Source organism: Kryptolebias marmoratus, linkage group LG11 (genome assembly GCF_001649575.2).
Source record: "Kryptolebias marmoratus isolate JLee-2015 linkage group LG11, ASM164957v2, whole genome shotgun sequence".
In the NCBI taxonomy this organism is placed as follows: domain Eukaryota; kingdom Metazoa; phylum Chordata; class Actinopteri; order Cyprinodontiformes; family Rivulidae; genus Kryptolebias; species Kryptolebias marmoratus.
This window is the reverse complement of record NC_051440.1, coordinates 9,751,711-9,765,592: the sequence shown is the minus strand read 5'-3', so window position 1 is coordinate 9,765,592 and position 13,882 is coordinate 9,751,711. Positions and strand designations below refer to the sequence as shown.

The following is a 13,882-nucleotide window of genomic DNA, read 5'->3' as shown; positions in this document are numbered from 1 at the left end:
GCCACCAGGCGCTCGCCAACGTGCCCCACCTCCAGGCCTGGCTCCAGAGTGGGGCCCCGGTGACCCGCGTCCGGGCGAGGGAACACTGTGTCCAATAATCTTCTTCATCATAAGGGGTCTTATAGCTGCATAGTCATAATTTGAAATTTGTTTACCATGTATTTGTTGAAAAGCAGTTTTACTTTAGACCGATAAAGTCAGAGGTATTTAGCAAATTTCTTTGATGAGAAAGTTGAGGATAAGACCTCTGAAAAGTCTGAGTGCTTAAGTAAATACAAGAGGGGCTCATATGGATGTAAAAGGGAATGGAAACTGGAAATTGGAAAGCTCTTTAGCTGCTTCATGCTCTTATGTTTTGTCAAGATCCTAGTGTTGTTACACAAATCTGTAAATTTATTCAGCTTTTCCAAAAGAATTGAAAGTTGAGAAAAGGCTTTGAAACTGTCAGATATCCAGCTAACACAAAGAGCTGAACAACCTCCTCCTTTAAGATCACGCACTACCTGAACACTCATGTGCCTGAAAACAGTCCCGGCTGAATGACAAAAAACAAAACTATCTTATCTTCCTTTTATGGTCCTCTAAATCTGCTGGTGGCCACAGTAACAACACCGCTGAGGATTCTCCTATCTTATCGTCTCCTTTTCCTTTTTTAGTCCTGTGTTTTCCTCCGGCGAGGAACCGTGAGAAACAGTGAAAGTGACACAGTCCGTGTTTCTTCAAACTGCAGATTATAAGTCAAAAACGTTCTTAAAAGGGTTGTTTACTGAGGGCCCAGTTTTCATCCTGCCTGTAAATCTGTCTGAGGAAATAAACATTTCACTGCTGAACAGTAGAACCAGCAGAACAAACTATAATTAAAAATGCACCTGGTTCATATTTTGGCCAACGGAATAGTCTCCTTGATTATTTAATCTACTAAGGATATTTATAAAATCCTGTTCCATTTCTTTTGCTTTTATAGTGGCGTATCATCATGAACGCAGTTCCATCAGAGAGGCTTATGAAGAGCTCTTCGCACCGATGGATCCAAGAGATGCAAGAGAGGTATGTGGGTGGTGCTTGTTCTGTGATGCCGTTACTAATAACTGACTAATACAGAGTTTTATAAACAGCTTCAAGAATACAAATAGGAAAACGGTGAAATTAGACCAAAGACACAAGAATCACAGTTTGTTTCACAGTAGTTACATTTTAAAACACGAGTTGAATCTCTCCAAACGCTGTGGAAACGTGTAACTAAGAGATTCTAAATGAATTACGGAGATACAAACTTCAGTCGCCTCTAAAGTTATGGTGAGATGAGCTGTGGCTCCAGCTGGGCGCAGACACAGAAGTTTCACAGCAGGGAAACTTTATCCTCTGATTGCTTCACACTGACTGCTCCCCAGCTTTCAAGCAAACATGATACAGGAACAAATTTTGAAACAAAAGTAGCATTCCTTGAAGGAATGCACATCAGTTTTAAACATGCTCTATAAGTGCTCAGAGTACTCGTTTGGGATGACTCTTAGTCAATTTTTACAAATACTGAGCTGAAATCTGGTGTGGTAGTGGCTGTTTATTAACCGTGGCAGCCATCTTAAATCAGGTTGATTCTAAAAGTTAAGCAGTGTGGATGTACATTTAATGATTATATTCAGAGTTTTACTAAAATTTTGCCAGTGGTTCATAAGATAATTTTCCTAACAAGGCAGACAAAGAAACACACGTGTACACACACAGAGATACAGAAGAGGTAGTTTAACCTCTGAATCAGGTGTGCTGGAGCAGGGAAACAAGTAAAACATGCAGAATAGTGGCCCTCGAGGACCAGGATTTGAGACCCCCGATGTAAACAAACAGAACCTTGTCCTTGGTAAAGTAAATGAAATGCACCTCCAAATAATTTATGTATAATTAGTTATTTCACGCATAAAAGAAAGCTCATGTAACACCATGATTTTGTGCGGGGGGAGTAGGTGGGGCTGAGAGCCGCTCATTCCTAGTTCACAGATAATGGCTCCAAAACTACGACATGGCAGCTTCTGTAAACCGGGTCCTGCTGGGTCCAATACCCAAGAATAAGAGAACACAAGGACAAAGGTCTATATTATATACAGTCCATGGACCACACATTCCCACTCACAGCTGCAGCAGCTTCTTTCAAAAGTACCTTTTTAATGAATCGTTGTTGGGAACGCTGGGGACACCCAACCAGTCAGAAATGTTTGGTGCTCCTCCACCACCCTGAGGTTCCATGTAGTTTTAAAAGTTCTACCCCCCATCCTACCAGAGCTGTTTCCTGTGGTAAATTCTACTGTTTTTGGTCGTGGTTCCTACAGTTGAAACAAACTAGTAAAAAAAAAAAAAATGACCAGTGAGTCACTCTTTAATCTGATTTGATAAACCAGTGCAACAGAATTGGGGGAAAGAAAATGTGATGTTTTGTCATTTCAGGTGACAGTTCATCGGGTCGTAAATATTGTGGAGAAGAGGAACACCCCCGTTCCGTGGCAGGGCTCACAATATGAGAGAGGATATGATGAGGACCCGCACTACGGCGGGCCTAGAAATTACTCGAGTGCCAGAGGATACTACAAGGAAGACCGTTTTCTGCCTAATGACAGTCGATACTTTGATGAAAACCCCAACCATGAGAATTTTCGCAAAAACTCTCCACCCCATCGAAATGTAAGTCCACCCTGTGTGCATGAATTACAAGCTGAGATCTGTTGTGTGTGACTGGTTTAAGAATGAATTTTACTGAAACACGACTAAATGACACTTAATGACAAGTTCTACCAGTGTTTACACACAGAAGTGGTAAATAGTGTTAATTTAACAAAGGTTGTTTTCAGTTTTACAAGGAACAATAACAAAAGAAAATATTTGCATCATGTTCTTTAAGATTGTTGGTGTTGAGACTTAATATAATCATATTAATATTAATATTTAATATATATTTTTTGTTATTAGCAGGAGGGCTCCTACTCTCAACAGTATTATGGCCGAGATGATCTGAGGCATCAGCTGAGTTCAAGGTAACATAGTGACTATTATCAATATGTGCTGTTTTCAAAACCATTATTCTCCTCTGAATTTATGATGTAATTCACCAAATTGACCGCTAGATGGAGGCAGAGTTCTTTTCTTTTAAAAGTCGACTAAGTGTATCTTTTTTTTCCCATGTAATGTTTTTGCTTTATGCTTGTAAATGTAGAATCCCCTTAATTTATTTTCAAGTTCTATGTTGACATTCACCTGAGTGGATCAGCAGTGTTACAAATAGCTACAGTTTATGTTTAGTTAAAGGAAAAAACAACAACAAGAATTGTATTTGACTTCATGTTGCAAATTACCAATTAAAATTAAAGCCTCCTTCCGTGTGGTCAGATCCAGCTACATCAACACTCTTTTTATTTTTGCTCACCAACATTTTCTGAGCCCAGGCTCCCCTTTCCATGAGGCGAAGGAATGGGACAAAGGCCACTAGTGTCTGCTCACTTAGCTAGACACCCTCCGGCCGGAGCCCTCACCCCACTCTGAGAGGAAAAACAGCTGGACCACTCCCTCTTTCAGTCAAACATCCACACACACACACACACAACTCAAATCCTCTGAACAGATTAAACCTTCTGTCCTGACTTGAATTAAAAATGAATAGAATTTATTTTCAAGTTTCAGACAAACCTTGTATCGGCTTTGCTTTATTTTGCATTTACTCATTTTGACTTGGGTATGTGTTGATCTGAATTTGAGTTAAACACTTTGTCCTCAGAGCTACAGATGGGTCCATTTTCCCAAAAATACAAAAATAATTTAAAATTTTAATTTGTGGATGCAGCAGATAATTGTGATTCATGTTGATGTTTCGCACAAGTGCTTCTGAACGACCTGATCCACTTTTTTTTGTTTCTTTTTTTCACTGCTAAATCAAAAGAAGGTTCAAATAGAAGTCAGTGAAAACAGAAAAGCTGTTTCACAGCTCTGGTGCAGCTACAGTGAAGGACTAGTGTAGAGCGAGGGAGCATCCAGACGGAACTGATCAGATGATCTAAGACAGGGGTCACTAAAGTGCAGTCATGGGCCAAATCCAGCCTCCGTGGAGCCCCTTCTGGCCCACAAGGGGTGGGCTGGGGTGAAGTCACCCACACACAATTAAAAGCAAAACAAGGGAGGAAAAGTGTGACATTTAAGATCTTTTACATTCATTTCTTATTTTAAAGCTAACCCCAAACATTAGAAATAATTAAAATGGGTCAATTTAACAATTTATGTGAGAGTTAAACAGAATTCTCATTAAACTTTCAGTCTAGGTTATTTATATATTTTTTCTCAATCTTAATATACGGTGGTATATGTCCCACTGGTTCTTCTTAAAACGGCAAGAAAGTGAAGATAAATTGTTATTCTGTATTTTAATAAGAATAACTTGAGTGCTTGAATTTGTGCATCAATGAAGTCGAACACAAATTTATAATTCTGACCTTTAATTCATTTGTTTTAAATTCACACTTGTAATAATTTTTAACATTTTTTTTCTGCAGACTGACTCGGTCAAGATCAACACGAAAACCTTCATTTAAAAATAAAACCGAGGCAACATATTTTAGTTAACATAAAAGTAAATGAGCACAACAAATGCCCTCTGTGTGTGAAAATGTTACTAAAATTATAGTTGGAACAACCGTAGCTTTCAGAAGTTTCTAAAACAAAACAAAACTTGAGCCATTTAGGAATGAATGGTGTGTATAAACCCCTAAAGCTGAAATACATGATGGATTATTGAGAAAACGTACATTTTCACACAGAGACTAATGTCTTAACATCATGCTTGACAGCTGTGAGGCTTATTCACCAGCATTAATAATAACTATAATAAATATTACTGATATATTTCTTGCATCAAAGTCCAGTCCCCTACAGAGTCAGCCCAGAAAAAGTTTGGCCTCTGAACCAATTTTGTTGGTGACCCCTGATCCAAGAAATCTAAAATTAAATTAAAGATAAACCCATATTTCCCAGTTGATTAACAATAATTGGTACATTTCTGCTTTATATTATCTTTAATTGCAAATTGGAATTTAAAGGGAAAAAAAAACAGCTTATTTTTCTTATTTTTCAGGAACAGGAGCAGAGGTCATTATCCCCGAAAGAGGGGTCGAGGTTTAGGCCCTTCTCCAAGGTTGGTATGAGGCCTTAACTGGGGCCCTCTGGGTTTTAAGATGTTGTTTTGGGTTCTTTTGGGGCCTCCTGGATGAGTCCTCAATCTGCTTTTGGAGTAATTTCAGTTACTCAGCTATTACTGGGAAGGTTTACCATTGCTCCATGGCAGCTCCATTTGTGGATAATTGCTCTATTCAAGTGTTTTCTTGATTCTACAGGCCTAAAGGACAGACTATTTAGAGTTATTTTTTTTATTTTATTTTATAACCTGTTATAACAGCTTCCAGCTGTGTTGTAGAAAAGCAAATAAAGGTACGAGGAAAGTCTCTGACATACAGTCATGTTGAAAATCAAACTTAAAATCAGGAGAATTGATAGTGGGATATAATGAAGTAGGATAAATAAACATGAGCTGAAATGTTTTCATCCTGAGTTTGATTCCATAGTAAGTGTAAGTGAAATAATTTACTTTATTCATTAGACTTCATCCAGTTTTGGGATATTCTTTTTAAAATGCAATGATGAATTAAAAAAAAAAAAAATCCTGTCCTATCTGTTAGCTCTAATAAATACACATTTAAACTCGTCGGCTTTGCTTCCAACATTCCCCACATTGCTTTGCTGTTTCCTGTAGGGAGAACCGTGACGACTACAGGACCTCGAAGTCTTTGGTGATCACGCGGGATCGTTCTCCATCAAAGAGGGAAGCCCAGCCGCCGTCTCGCTCCAGATCGAACTCCAGCAACAGGAGCTTCTCTCCCGACAGAGACAAAGGCTACACCTACCAGCAGCAGCAGCAGCAAATGCGTGAGTGTCACAAACGTGGATTCACCTACAAACTGAAGCGTTGATCCGCTGAAGGGAACGGGCAAAATGTCACACCACCATCTTTCGTGGGTCAGGTTGGGTTGGCCTGCTGTGGTGTGGATGAAATAGTTTGTCAGATAACTTCTCTTTGTCTTGCGTTTTTCTGTTTACAAATTTTCTGGGAGAAAAAGCTCCAGAAAGACAAACTTGTGTTAACCTTGAATGAACTCCTGGTGAACTCTCCTCCTCCTGTTTTCCATCGTTGATTTTTAAACCCGTGCACAGACCCGACACTAATGAATTTGACCGTCTGACCCGGTGAGCGCCGGCTTTTATGACATCTCATAACAAATTGTCACTTTGAACCACCTGACACTTGGAGATCGGCTCCAGCTTTAACATAAAACTAAAAACAAAAACACAACAGAGGGCCTGTAGCAGAACTGATAGTTTACCTTTTATCTTAAAAATATATATATATTTCTGTAAAGTTTCTACACTTAAAGCACAGTTTCCCGGTTCTGAAAGGCGTCTGCACGTTTTAAAGGCATGAAGGCGCTCCAGGTGAAGCATCTGTTTTCAGTGGAGGTGTGTAACGTGAGGGGTCAGGGTGGGCTGAAACACGCTCGCATGTTAATGACACAAAGACCCTACAAACAGCTTCTTTTAGAGGCTGGGAAAAAGGATACCCTCGGTTTATTGGGGTGGTTTGGCTTCGGATTCAGAACCTGACCTTTTTGTTCAGCCAGAAAGTGCTTAATTATACGCTGGCTTAACGACACCTCCAGAATCACTCCAGGCCTGTAATTTCAATTCATTTTTATTTAGTTTCATTAAGCTTTAGAACTTTGATGAAAAAGATTCATTAGGACAAAGGCTTGCTTTCACTAATTGCAGCCCTGATTATTTTTCTGGATGCCCTATTAATTTTATGTTGCGCTGTTTTTAATTTTAAGACCAGTAATGCAGAGGTGATGTAACCCTGTATACGTCTATTTGGATATTTAACTCTTTGCTGTGCGTTTTTGTTCATATTACCTGCAAAGACAGTTCACCTTTTGACATTTTGATAAGGCGTTGCTGTTCCTGCAAGAGATCTCATCAACTTGGTTTTTACAAATAGTCTACACTTTGGATTTGCTCCTCATTCAAGGAGCTTTCTTCCTCGGATGAGAAGCAAAGGAATAGTAAAAAAAATAAAATATATAAAAATGGTTAGTGTAGAGAGTTCTAACCCTTTTTTCCTTACTACAATTTGAATATTCCAGCTGTTTTGCCAACAGATTTTTATTTTCTTTTGGTCAATAATTAGTACCGCAACACTATAATTGTCCTCTAGGGTTTATTTGAGACTTAATCAAAAATTTATTCTTCAGACCTGACGGGGAATGTGTCAGATTCATGGTTTTTCTAAAATGCTAACACACCCTTAGTTGACCTTTGTGTAGAAGCTCATGGAAGATCTTACCAAGCTGAGCGTCTTGGCCGTGTGCTTAACTTTGTCCCCAAAACTCAGAGAACAACCTCCGTGTAGTCATTATCATTACAGGTGTATAGCATTATTATAGGATTATCAGTTGTTGATTTTTTTTTTTTTTTTTTTTTTTTTTGAACAACCATCATTTTAAGTTCATCTGGATAATGGCAAGCTGTTTTTATCTCAGCTTCATCTGTGAAAGAGCAGCTGTAACCATCATTATGTGACATGTCTGTGTCTGCACAGTTGTTTTTCTTCTTGTAAACTTGGTCCTTTCAACATCTGTTTATGGGCCAACCACAGTATGAAGGCCTCTGTACTACCTCAGATCACACTAATCACATTAAATTATTTGCACAGTTGTAAAGAAAACAAAAAAAATCAACATGTTGGTTGTTTTTGTTTTAAATCCGGAAGCCCTGTGGCTCAATGCAGACCTTGTTTTTATTCAGGCACAGCTGAACAGCACAATTACTTTCGTCTGAGAGGTCCCAACAGTGTAACAAATAACAGACGACAGGGATTTGTTCATATTTCAGCTGTCATATAACGTCACGCCTTCACTATTATTCAAAGATGAACTCTGTAGTTGTTTCACACATTCTCAAATAACTCCGTAAAGAGATGTAAGAGGTATGAAAGAAGAAAATCTAATAACGAGCCCGGTCCAGATTTGAGCAGAAATACTGCAGTAAATGTGACATGTGTTAGAAAGCACCACCCACCGAGTCGTTGCCACAGGCTCCGTTTTAATACAAAGGAAAGTTGATTAAAGAACGTTTTGACCTCCCTCATGTATAATCTGGACCACTCTGTTTTTGTGGTTGTCTAACCTTTGTCAGACCTTTTTGTATTTCTTGTTTTATTATGATGTTTATATTCTTTTTTTTTTTTTTTTGCCTGCTGTAATTTCACGATGCAGATTGCACAGAAAAACCCAGCGCGGTGAAAAAACAAACTCCAAACAGCTCTGCTGAAGGCTCTCCTCACAGTTCAGTATCTTCAAAGGTAAAATGTGCTTTTTTTGTTTTGTTTTGTTTTGTGTTTTAATACCATCCATATCCTTAAGGGTCTGAAATGTGCAAAACGCAGTTAGCAGTAGCATTTGTGATATGCAGTTGGCTCTTAATGAAAATGTAGAAATGAATAAAACAGAACTTTTAGCCACACCATTAATTGGTGTTAATACAAATTTAACTTGTAAAAAAACAAATTATATATAATGTTAAAGATTCACTCTTGAGGCAGATTAACACGGGATTGATAACATCCCAGACCAGAATATAGTGTTTATTTTTTAATAATATCATTCCAAACCCAATTCATGATTAAATGTTTATGTTAAAACTGACTTTTCAAATGATGCAAAGTCCTGTAGAACCTATGTAAAACGTCATTGTGTTACTTACAAAAAAAAGATGCACAAAATGTGTTCCTTAATGTAAACGAAGCAACCAGGACTTTCTTTGCCATTTACCGTATTTTCCGCACTATAGGGCACACTGGATTATAAGATGACTGTCAATGAATGGTCCATTTTCAAACTTTTGTCATATATAAGGCGCATTGTCGTCACCTCCCGATTTTTATAACTCTGCGCGCCGCGCTCCATTCAAAAATGGATGATTTCGATGCTCTAGCGGAGCTGGTTCGCTTGTATCAGCATTTATATGATTGCTCTATGAGAGATCACAAAGATAATCAAACAGTTCAAAACTCAGAAGGATACTGCACCAATGTAAGCGTCAAGTATAAACGCCTACAGCACTCGGTCAGGTTCGTGCGCTGTGCACGGAGCCCTGCACGACTCTAACTGAGCCTTAATGCTGCAAGCGGTGCAGCTTTGTAGTTTACCAAAGTTGTACTAAAACATCACGACTTCTTCTATATATAAGGCGCTCCGGATTATAAGGCGCGCTGTCGGTTTTGAGAAAATTGAAGACTTTTAAATGCGCCTTATAATCAGGAAAATATGGTAATAATCAGTTTTTCAAATTTTAAATGTAACTTCCTGATATTACGTCTGTTTCTGGCTCTTTATGTCAATCTTTAGCTGTCAAGCTGCTAATCGGAGTTAATCCGAAAGATCAACTCCGTACGGCGCTGATGTCTGTTTACTGTTGGCATGCAGCATGCGTAATGAGACACACATGCAAACGGGACCTCGGCACCTGTAACAAAGCGGAGACGTCTCTATTCGGATCACTTTGAAATCAGAGCCCGTTTTCTGAGCCTGGCGACCCCACCTCTGACCCTTAACCTTTGTGGCCCGCCAGGAAAAACCGTCCACGTCTGCAGCGGAGCCGGAGGAGGCGGCGGCGGCGGCGGCCAGCGTGGAGCCAGAACTGACACCGGAGGAGGACATAAAGGCTCGCCGGTGGGAGGCCATTAACGCTAAAGTTCTGGAAATTGAGAAGGTAGGAAGGAGCGGCTCCAAGAAATGACCTAACTTCTGTGAATTGTCTTGACCTTTTGGTTGGTAATGTTTTAACATGACTAACTTGTCTACTTTCCAGTGGTTACACATCATCGGCGTCACTCCTGGGTTGTCTCTGCATGTTTAGCATTCCTGTTATCTTCCTGTCTAGAATTGTTTTATTTTTGTAGAACGATGGCCTAAAGAGGGGTTGTCTTGTAACACGAGAGCCTTTGACCGGATGTTTTGGGCTTCCAGCAGCAGGGTCTAAAAGGAAACAACAGTTTGAATCAACTGCAGACTTTTTAACTCACTAATTGAAGAAACAACACAGGAGTATCTCGTCTCCTGCCCAACAGTGTGACCAAATCTTTCCAGACCGAACTCTGATTTACTAGTGTTGAATAAAAAACACTCTTGGTTAACCAGTTTTGCACAACGTAGCTCAGTCGCTACAAAACAAAATTTGCAATGTTGGCCCCACATTACATTTGTTAGCTTAACCCATGGTGTGCCATAAACTCACACACCCCTTTCAGATCCTCTTTATGGCGTCTGCCAGCACTTAAAATATTCAAGAAGCATTTTTGTTGCAGAAAAGACCTAACAGGAAAAGTCACTTCTTGTGGTCTTCTATTTGGAGTTGCCCCCCCCCACACACACACACACACACACTCTCATTCATCACTTTACACTACAGTACCACTTATCGGTTCCTGTTAAAACAGGGCAGGAATTGCCCTGCAGGATGCAGGTGGCCCACCCAGAATGCGGTTCATCTCCTGGCATCGGCGCACACGTGCTAACCCTGCCATTTCCAGCCGCTTCTGCAGGCCTTGGCGAGCAGCTGAAACCCTGACTACGTCTGTACCGTAACATCTGGCCCGGGAGCTGTTGAGCGCACGTTGTTCTTCTGCCGTTGTGGTTTGGCAGGGATAGCAGGCCAGGTGGTGGGCTGAGCTGGACCGTAGTGTCCCCCAATCTGGTTTGAAAGAACTACTCCAGTTGAGTTGGTATACAACAAACCGAACCAAATTTTTATTTTATCTTTTATTTACAACTTTTTGTTGTTTAACAGCTTATGCCGCTGCTTTTAGAGCTTTTTCCCTCCAAAAAATTAGGGGTGTCATGACTTGTATGCCATTGTTTTCCAAAAAAATCCTCACAATCCACCATTCTGCCTGTTTTTTCTGCAGCTGTCTCTCTCTGTCTTGTTTTTTTTAGGCCAACATGAACACGATTTTTTTTTTTTTTTAAACAAAAGGTGAAAAAAGAAATCTCTGCATCGCAGTGTGGCTAAGTGCCTGGGAATGATTTTCAGAGAAGTCCATTCATCATCTCCATCAGCGCCAAATGAAACATATCTATTCCAACTATTAGCCCCACCGCTGAGAGGTCCGGTTTGCAGCTTGAGTGATTAAAATGGCTCTTTTAATATCCCCTAATGTGTACCAGCCCTCAAATCATTACCCTGCTTCCCTTATTATGCGGGACCCCTGCCTGCATCAGGGCTCGTTTGAACAGACCCTCACTAAGTGTCCATGTAAAAGCCGTGTGTTTCCAGCCCCCCCCCNCCCCCCCCTTTCTGGTATTCCAGCTCACACTCCTGTTGGTATGCTCACAGTTCGGACCTCCGCAAACATCCGATTTAGTCAGAAGCAGCGCTTTCCGAGGCTCCCTCTTTAAGGACCCCGATGTTGCCAGGTTCTCTCGGGGCTCCGGTCCGTCCTGTGTGGCCCCCTGCAATATCAGGCTCAAAGATCAGCTTTACCGCTCCCTTTCCAGGGACAGAACTAGTTGGGCAGAACCTCCCTGCAACTTTTTCTTCCAACTCAAAGAGCACGGTCAGAAGTGTGTAAAACTTTATGTGGGACTTAATGAAGTGAAAACTGAGTTCTTTTCAACAAAGCGTGTAGCTCAAAAAGACTTTGGGAAGGTGTTTTTTTTTTTTTTTTCGTTTTGAAAGATTGCAAACAACCCTAAACTGATTCAGAACGCCCAAAAAGAAAGCAAATAAATTCCTGCAGTAAGAAGGCAGAGGAGGAGACTGCGCTGTTGAACAAAGCTGACCCTGAGCTCAGCTGGCCACACGTGTCGCGAGCGTCTCACTTCCTTGTGGTCACGCCGAAGACTATAATTAGGCAGGGCCGCTAATTCGCTTGACATGATCTGCAGACGTGAAAGCATGCGTGTGAGTCAAAACATCTCCCACAGTCTGAGATATTTCTGTCAGAGCTGACTGAGCTGGCCTTCATCAGTGTGTGTGTGTGTGTGTGTGTGTGTGTGTGTGAGAAGTGCCTTTTCTAATGCAGTCACAACAGCCTGCATCGCTCTGAGATAAAATGGATATATTTACCTTTGTGTAGCAACGAATAGCTTATAATTAATTGTACCGCTTTATAGTAAAAGTACTATAATAAATAGTAATAAATACTTAATAATCCATCCATTCAACCAGCCATTTTCTTTACCCACTTCTCCTTTCCGGGTCATGATTTAAACAGTATAAATCAATATAATGAACAATTTCAGTGTATTAGATACAAATTTGTAATAACTTTCACCTTATTGTTCAAATGTGATCATTTAGTTTCCCCATAACACCAATATGGTTAGAGTCAAAACCAAACTTTAAAGTGGCAATTTACTAAGCGGTGTGTGACGTCACAGTGGCCTCATTCAGTGTGTAGTCTACTACAGCTTCAGTCCAACACACACACACACACATGCACATGACACACACACTTAGTTTAGCAGGAATTTGTTCCCCTCAGGTTCTTCAGATAGCGTTCGGTTTTTTGTTTTGTTTTGTTTCGTTTTTTTCTTTTTGGACATAAATTTTCTGATTTATTTTTTTTTTAACATGGGATCTTTATTTTACTTGTCAACACACTGGATGCCTCCAGGTTGTTTCAGGTCGGGCTGTTTGTGTTTCTTTGACTTTTTCTGTGCAGTTTAAAGCCCCACCCATCTGAACTCCCTTTCAGATTTTTGACCGACCGGAGTTCAGTTTATTTAACTTTTCTCTGTCTGAAACAAGCAGTCAGGATTTTCAGTAAGTCACATTTTCCTGGTCCTTTAGTACCGTATATCTTGAGTTTTTTAATTATACAAATGAGGATAACGGCAAATCTCTCATTATTCTCTCCTGGAAACGAGCGTTCCTAATCATGTCCGTCTGCTACTTTGTCTGTTGTGTTTTTGGTGCCACCTGTTGATTGGGAGTTTTATCGTGGCACAAAGTCTGTTTAGTCCCAGCATTGTAGGCTCACATGGAGGCTTCACACAGGCCTCACAGTTCAGCAGTACCATGATACTGAATTTACATTTACTTTTGATATTTTTCTATTTGTTGTTATGATCATAATCAGTTACCAAAGGTAAAGGCTGTTTTGTTAAAATTACCAGGTAAATAAAAGTGGTAGGATGTAGTCAAGTAATTTATTCTTTTTTGCTTTTGAAGGACTAGACAGTCTACGTAAGGGGGGGGGGGAAAGAGTGACAGATTTAGTGTTCCTTCCTGACACTTTAACAGTTCTCATGAGTCTTTTTTTCCCGTCTGACTAATTGCTCATAAGCAGTTTATCCAAAAGAACCAATTGAATAGACAAGACACTAAATGTGTCCAGGGGTGGAAATTAGCACCCGCCACCGGCCAAACGCGGGTAAATATTTGAAGTGGCGGGTGAATTTGATCAACGCACACGCCACTGTGGTGGGTTGGCAATTTAAACAATGGACATATGTCTTAGATTTAAACAGAAAAGGTGTTATTTGTCCTCTTGAGATATAGGGGGCAGTAATGTGCTCGAGTTGCTGCTGTTACGTCGAGCCCTGTTCCCCCATCAGATACGGTTCCCCCTGCGTCTCCGTAAATAATGACTTATCTATTAACAGAATTGTTTAGAGGGGCAAATATTTCTCATTAAAAAAACAAAAAAAAACATCATTCTTTTAAAAATAAAATGTGCTAATAATATCATAATACAGAGGAATAAACACAGGTAAGGAGTTGTTGGTAAATTATTTTTGTC

The 13,882-nt window shown here is 40.1% G+C and overlaps 1 protein-coding gene across 3 annotated transcripts in view; it reads left to right on the top strand.

Annotated features, from left to right (window-relative positions):
* LOC108230099 (periphilin-1) overlaps positions 1-13,882 on the top strand; it is a 19,109-nt gene that overhangs the window by 2,680 nt on the left and 2,547 nt on the right. For 2 of the 3 annotated variants that reach the window (XM_017406012.3, XM_017406011.3), the window contains exons 3-9: positions 965-1,047; positions 2,440-2,673; positions 2,959-3,023; positions 5,108-5,167; positions 5,783-5,955; positions 8,355-8,440; positions 9,709-9,849. In XM_017406012.3, coding sequence (XP_017261501.1) covers positions 965-1,047; positions 2,440-2,673; positions 2,959-3,023; positions 5,108-5,167; positions 5,783-5,955; positions 8,355-8,440; positions 9,709-9,849 — 842 coding nt within the window. The remainder of the gene's footprint in view (positions 1-964; positions 1,048-2,439; positions 2,674-2,958; positions 3,024-5,107; positions 5,168-5,782; positions 5,956-8,354; positions 8,441-9,708; positions 9,850-13,882) is intronic. The other variant, XM_017406013.3, reaches the window with a different exon arrangement.